General features: G+C 37.6%; 1 protein-coding gene across 1 annotated transcript in view; it reads right to left on the reverse strand.

Moving 5' to 3' along the window:
- Positions 1-381: 381 nt before the first annotated feature.
- The window catches only part of LOC144956806 (uncharacterized), a 30909-nt gene continuing 23234 nt past the window's right edge, over positions 382-8056 (reverse strand). Inside the window, exon 2 of the mRNA XM_078887539.1 lies at positions 382-2280. Coding sequence (XP_078743665.1) covers positions 1650-2261 — 612 coding nt within the window. The 5' untranslated portion in view covers positions 2262-2280 and the 3' untranslated portion in view covers positions 382-1649. The remainder of the gene's footprint in view (positions 2281-8056) is intronic.

Here is an 8056-nt window from a genome sequence, read left to right on the forward strand (position 1 = left end):
TTATTGTGATAAAAGTGCCCGTTCCATTGTTGTTTTTTTTCTCTGAAATCTCTTGAACTGAGTTGCTATCATGATCACTTTTCAAACCTTTATTTTAATATCCTTTTTCTGCCAATATGGCAGTCGAGTATTAACTTGATATCATCGTCATCATAACATAAATAATATTATCATAATATTATTATCAATTGTTTCTTATGCTCAGTTGGAATATAAACAAGAGAAGAAGAACAATGTTCAAAAAGAACAACGTAACACAGCGGATGGAAATTTAAGTAAGGAATAATAATAATAATAATAATAATAACAACAACAACAACAATAATAATAATAATAATAATAATAATAATAATAATAATAATAATAATAATAATAAATAATAATAATAATAATAATAATAATAATAATAATAACAATAATAATAACAACAATTATTATTATTATTATTATTGTTGTGTTGAGATTGGAATTCTGGGGGTATGGATGGAATTATGATAGTGGTAACGGAAGTGGTGGTGTCGATGGTGATGATGATGACGATGGTGATGATGATGATGATGGCGGTGGTGGTGAAAGCGACGACGACGACGACGATTGGCGATGATGACGAAGCAGTTGTATAATCATAATATAGAAGTAGTCTGCTTGCAAGGCTCTCTCTCTCTCTCCTCGAGTTTGTTGCACACGATACAGCAGAGGCGTATTAATATCACCATGAAAACAAGATCCGACCTTGATTAACAAAAAAACAACAACACGTTTAGTTCAACAAGTGCACACATCGTGCTGTTCCCCTATCGATTTGTTAAAATCCCAAGTGCACATCAAACATACGCACGACGCATCCAAATATAAATTGTATTCATAACTGTTTTACATTCCGTGGGAATAAAATGAAATATCGTTCGTCAACGTAAAAAAAAAAATTCAACAGATGAAAATATCATAGATTTGTATAACCTGCTAGTCATACAACTAATATTGTGAGCAGTGACTTGTTGTATAAAGTAGTTAAACTCTCCTTCGAATTCATTACATTTCAGTTTTTCAATTCCACTTTCAAAACCACACATCTCTTTAAATCAGATCAGACTTGATCCATATCCGAGAAAATATCCAATAAAATAACCAGGAGTTATTCATTCATTCGAACACCATATACCAATATAGTCCATTCAGATCACGTGACACTGTAGTCCGTTCAAATCATCTGACTTGGTCGGCTTCATTCGTGGTCCCTTCAAATAACCAAAAGTACTAAATTCACAGGGAAACAAACCGGGTCCCTTCGGTTATCTAGACTTGGTCCATCCACAAGCTATGCGTGGTCCATCAGAGGCGGTAGGTCCACTTAAAACAGCCAGACAGAAATGATCCACCCAACTCTCAGACGATGTCCATTAAACTTAAACAGCAATACGTGATCCGTTCCATAATATCAAGAATCGTTTGGTCCATGCCAAATACCAAAGCACTACATCATTTCTTGTTCCAAGCGTGCGCGCGACAATCCGGACACACGATCACAAAGGCACACAATATCCATACACGCACAGGATATGGCATAAATTGAATGACGACAATGCTGCTTTTGGGAACTCAAAAATGACGAATGAGACGTGTGTAAAAATATTACGTTTAATCATGTGTTATGAAGAGTCCGTTTTATACTTAGAACTTGTGGAACTTCGATTCTTATGGGGTATACACAATAAATTATTACTTCCCTTGTCAATATCGTCTCTGTAAAACATCCTTTCTTCTATGGACAAATCCGAAGCGTCCGCTCCATACTTTAACAATTTCTTGGCCGCTAGCGTATTCCTACGCGTGACAGCGTAGTAAAGAGGTGTGTGATTCGTATTGTCTTTCTTATCGATATCGGCGCCGTTTTGGAGAAGGAGTTGTAAAATGCTGACGTCACCTCTGTACGCCGCCAGGTGGAGCGGAGTACAGCGTCCCGGTAACCCGTCAGGAGAGCCCATCTCCAGGTTTACGTCGACGCCCGTTTTGAGAGCGACTTTGATGAGTTTCCGGGCGCCTCTCAACGTGCAGGCGTGGAACGGCGTCCACTCGTCGATCTGGGATGTGAACATTTCTTGGATAAAGATGCGGTCCCTCTTGACCAGGGACTTGGTCCTCTCCACGAGTCGGTCTTCGTTGTGACGTAGCAATCCCAGAAAGGTGACGGCCTCGGACCGGGGGTCGGCTCGAGTTGACATGGGTGGTAACACACTACCAAATATGGAAATGGACAACATAGGGCAGTGGTCAATTTCTCTGAAAGGAAAAAAAATAAAAAAATAAATGAAAACTTCGTTTAAATTTAAAAATAGAAGACTATCTGTTAACAGTAACAGCCCCGTTGGGTCAGTGGAAAGGTGTTGCGAGTGCATTGAGCGTGGTTAAACTAATGAGTGACAGTGATTACAAAAATATGTCCCCGGAGTTTTGTACCCACTTAAAGAAAATTACACACATAACCCAACTCGACACGGTTGTGGTTGAGTACTGAGGTATAAGCAATGTATGCGAATACAAAATGAACGAGAATGTTGACATCAAAGAGGATAACAACACTGACAACACATCCTTGATATTCTCTTTGGTTTATCGATATTTTTTTGTTAAGCCGTATTAGTTTAACGGGTTTGCACTGAGCACACTTAAGCTTTTATAACAAGCTCATTATCCACTAAATGAGCTCAAGAGACTACACATCACACTTACAACGACACAATTATCACATAAGAAGAGACAGTTACGGTCAGGTACCATTCACTAATTCAACTTCTGACTGTCCTGAGAAAATGATGCGACAAGTGCCTTTTTCCTAGGACTAAAATTTGCGCCGATAACGTGAAGACCGGAGCCAATGGATCACAAGAAATTACTCCTGTCTGTTAACACTACAAGAACCGGAACCCCCCCCCCCCCCCCCCCCCCGACTCCATTATGTCGCTGAAAGACAACTATAAAAATATATTTCGGATGAAAGAGAATGTTCTAGGTCCATTCTATTTGGAACCTTTGTTGTTGTTATTGTTGGTTTTTTTTTTTGTGGTTATTTTTTTATTTTATTGTTTTTTTTTTTAACGTTCAGCTGACGACAACATCATTCCAACATACAGTTGGACAACAGTCAACTCTGTACGTTTCCGTACTAAACATTAATGAGACCCGGCACGGCATGTCAGCATTATATCATTATGATGCCCTTGTTTGGCAGGGCAGGGCAGGGTGTATGTATGCATTATGGATGGAATGAAAAGGGAGAGAACTAGACGACAGACCACAAACACATTAATTTGCAATGGTTTAATACTGTTAATGGTGGTGGTGGCAGTGGCATCCGCGCTATATCTCTCTACTATACGTATTGTCTTTGTTTTTTCGTTTCGTCTCATTTTGTTTTCGTCTTTCTATTATTATTATCATCATTTGTCTTGCTGTTTGACATTCCCTATTGTTTTCTTCTTTGTATTTTCTTTTTTAATTTTTGTTTGTTTTGCATGTGCTACTTGTTGACTATCTAGATAGTATAATTGTGTGTATTGCTCTGGTTTGCTTTGTTGTTGTTTTTTTTCTGCTTTGTTAGCATTAATAATAATAATAATAATAATAATAATAATAATAATAATAATAATAATAATATATTATGGTTATTATTATTATTATTATTATTATTATTATTATTATTATTATTATTATTATTATTATTATCATTATCATCATTATTATTATAATATACGAATTGATGATAGGGTGCAAGGATGGATGGATGGATGGATGGATGGATGGATGGATGGATGGATGGATGGATGGATGGATGGATGGACTGGTTGATGCGTGTATACATGGGTGAATGAATGGTAGGATTACTGAATGAAATTGTCCGAATGGATAGAGGGATGGATGGATGGATGGATGGATGAGTGGATGGATGGGTGAATGAATGGATAGATGAATGAATGGTGGGTGGGTGGGTGGATGAATTGATGGATTGGACGGATGGATGGATAGATAGATGGATTGGCGGACGGACAGATAAGTGAAGAGAGGGATGAAAACCCGTGTAAATGAATATGTGAGTAGGCCACTAATGGATTAGATGCATAATAATAGGGTGGTGAAATGGAATTCGTTTATGTCACGGTGACAACTCCTGGTTCGCTCATCATATTATACATTCATTGCTCTCATATTTATATAGTATGCGCTTGGCTCAGAAGCTCACAACATTGTCATCAGGAAATATAACTAATCAAGACACAAAACTCTGTGTGACCTGAAACGTCAATATTCTGGTTAATAGTCAATACAGGTTAGTGAGAATTACTCATAAACGCGGATGGCAAAAAAATAATAACAAAGACTCGAGTGACGTCAACTTAATTCTATCTATACTCTCAATATGTTCTCCTCCACCTTTCACCCCCATCTCCTCCTCCTCCTCCTCCTCCTCCTCCTTCTTCCGTCGTCGTCCTCCTCCTCCTCCTCCTCCTCCTCCTCCTCCTCATAATCACCTTTTTTAAAAATCCGGCTACCATGGCAATGAGAGCGACAAAAACTCTCTACACTCAAAGAATGATTCAAATATACCACCACCTAGCCTCGTCACCTGGCAGTGTAACACCAAAGGATAGCAAGAAATTGATGTTGTCCGTTTCACGCTATAGATAGAAGGAAGTTATGTCACGCAGGTCTATGTTATTGCTCTTTGCCATCCGTATTTACGAGTAATTCTCACTAAATTGTATTAACCAGACTATAAACGTTCAAGGTTACACATAGTTTTGTGTGTTGGTCCCTTATACTTCCGGATGGCAATGTTGTGAGCTTCTGTGCCAAGCGCATACAATCTATAGTAACAGGAATAAACTCCGGCTCCATGGGCCTTATGGCTCTGAAGGACTAGATTGCGTTTGAGTTTGAGTGTGAACATCCATTTGTGTGTTGGGTAAACATGACATTTTGGGGAGAATCGTGAAAATAGTCGGAACGGAGAGAGAGAGAGAGAGAGAGAGAGAGAGAGAGAGAGAGAGAGAGAAGAGAAAAGAGAAGAGAGAGAAAGAGTACAAAGAGAAAGAGAGAGATAAATAGAAAGATAGAGAGAGATAGATAGATAGATAGATAGAGAGAGAAAGAAAGAAAGAGAGGAGAGAGAGAGAGAGAGAGAGAGAGAGAGAGAGAGAGAGAGATGAGAAATAGCCCACTGTATAACACTATAACACTCACCCAAACGCCCATCAGTATTATTTATGCCTTATACGACATTTCCACTATAAAATTCACGTCACATCATTTCATTGTGCATATGCAGTATCTATGCATGTAAGGGTAATTATGGATGGGTTATTTATTACAGGATGATAGAGATTTAGATAGCGTACCAGTGGGATGCTGGTGTTATTTACGATCCATGTCGTTTGTGGTATCGTGTTTATTGTTTTAATCCTTAGTTGTTAACACTGATATTATGTCCCGTTGTGTTGAATTATGTATGATGGGGGTTGTTGATGATGATGATGATGGTGATAATAATATAATAATAATAATAATAATAATAATAATAATAATAATAATAATAATAATAATAATGATAATAATAATAATTAAAATAAATAAATAATAATAATAATGATGATGATGATTGATCATGATTGATGGATGAGTAGATGCACGGATGGACAGACATAAGAACAAACAGATAAAATAATAGATTAGTAGATAGATAGGTAGATAGATAGATATAGATAGATAGATAGATAGATAGATAGATAGATAGATAGATAGATAGGTAGATAGATAGATATAGATAGATCATGCAATGTCATGATAAATATACCACCTAATGCACTTGTAGTGCCAGTTACGATTAATGAAAAGAAGAAAAATGATAAAGCGCGCGCGCGTCACGAATGCTTGCACACAATAAACCCAAGCATGCGTGATAGACAGATATAGATAATTTGCTTTTTCTTCTTCAATGTATGGATATACCCAAGGCCCTCTATATAGTGCTATATAGACGGCCTTGATATACCCCAATGGCGGGATATACCCCAATGGCGCTTGCCTTCGTTCATGCAAAAATGTGGAGGTATTGTCCGTACTTGTTAATCTATTTGAAAATTTTCAATTCATTCTTTTTATAAAAGAAATAAAAAGGAAAATTAAAATAAATAAATTTTTAAAAAAATATTTAAAAAAATAGAAAAGAGAGAAGAAGAAGAAAAAAAGAGAAAATAGTTGCCATTCGTCAGCATATCTATCTAGTTATATTATTGTCTCGGTGCTTGGTTTTTGAGGTCATTTCAGTAACAGCCTTTCATGGCAGTGGTGGTGGTGATGATATTGAATTAGATGGTGGAGGTGGTGATGGTGGTGATGAATTAGATGGTGGAGGTGGTGGTGGTGGTGATGAATTAGATGGTGGTGGTGATGAATTAGATGGTGGAGGTGGTGGTGGTGGTGATATTGAATTAGATGGTGGAGGTGGTGGTGGTGGTGATGAATTAGATGGTGGAGGTGGTGATGAATTAGATGGTGGAGGTGGTGGTGGTGGTGATGAATTAGATGGCGGAGGTGGTGGTGGTGGTGATGAATTAGATGGTGGAGGTGGTGGTGGTGGTGATATTGAATTAGATGGTGGAGGTGGTGGTGGTGGTGATGAATTAGGTGGTGGAGGTGGTGATGAATTAGATGGTGGTGGTGGTGGTGATGAATTAGATGGTGGAGGTGGTGGTGGTGGTGATGAATTAGATGGTGGTGGTGAATGAATTAGATGGTGGGGTGGTGGTGATGAATTAGATGGTGGAGGTGTGTGGTGGTGGTGATATTGAATTAGATGGTGGTGGTGATGAATTAGATGGTGGTGGTGATATTGAATTAGATGGTGGAGGTGGTGGTGATGAATTAGATGGTGGAGGTGGTGGTGATGAATTAGATGGTGGAGGTGGTGGTGGTGGTGATATTGAATTAGATGGTGGTGGTGATGAATTAGATGGTGGTGGTGATATTGAATTAGATGGTGGAGGTGGTGGTGATGAATTAGATGGTGGAGGTGGTGGTGGTGGTGATATTGAATTAGATGGTGGTGGTGATATTGAATTAGATGGTGGTGGTGATGAATTAGATGGTGGTGGTGATATTGAATTAGATGGTGGTGGCGGTGATGGTGATGATGAATAAATAAGATAGTGAGCGTGGTGGCAGTGATCATCATCATCCATCATCATCTTCACCATCATTATTATTTTTAACTAAGCCAAAAAACAATACGGGCGACATAATTTTTAAAAAATATAAAAATAAATAAGAATTATAAAAAAAACAAAAAAAAAAAACAAAAAAAAACCCAAAAAACAAAAACAAAAAAAAAAAAAAAAAACAAAATCAAATCAATAAAAAACAAAACAAAAACCCAACAAACCAACAACAAGAAAAAACATCACTAAGAAAATCGATAGTTGTATCAACGATAACAACAACATAAAAAATAACTTTAAAAAAAAGCAAAAACAAAAACAAAAACAAAAAAACAACCCAAACAATAAAAACACCAACATTTTTTTTTTAAATAAAAAAAAAAATAAGTGTGATCAATGATAGAAGGGAGCGAGCCCGTCCGTGTGGTGGTTTAATTATTGACAGGTATCGAGGAAATAATCGATACTCACGTAACCTGATTTGAGTGAGTCCACACCGTACAACTAGTACCTACTACTGCTGGGTAGAGATGGGTACATGATGGCAGTGATGGAATGGTTTAAATATCGTGCTTCTGTGTTTATGGGAAGACTCTCTCTCTCTCTCTGTCTCTCTCTCTCTCTCTCTCTATCAAATTTATATTTATATCAGGGTTGCCAATTCAGGAAGCAAAAAAAAAAAAATAAAATAAAATAAAATAAAAAAATGACTGAACGTTTACACAAACACATAAACAAACCCCTTTCTGAGCGCTGAACTCCAGTAAAAAGGACACTATGTACTTACCCCCCCCCCCCCGCCCCCCGCCCCTCGTTAAGCAGGTGATTGAAAAATATACTGAGGG

Source organism: Berghia stephanieae, chromosome 11 (assembly GCF_034508935.2).
Source record: "Berghia stephanieae isolate SIO BIC M18660-M18661 chromosome 11, UCSD_Bste_1.3, whole genome shotgun sequence".
In the NCBI taxonomy this organism is placed as follows: domain Eukaryota; kingdom Metazoa; phylum Mollusca; class Gastropoda; order Nudibranchia; family Aeolidiidae; genus Berghia; species Berghia stephanieae.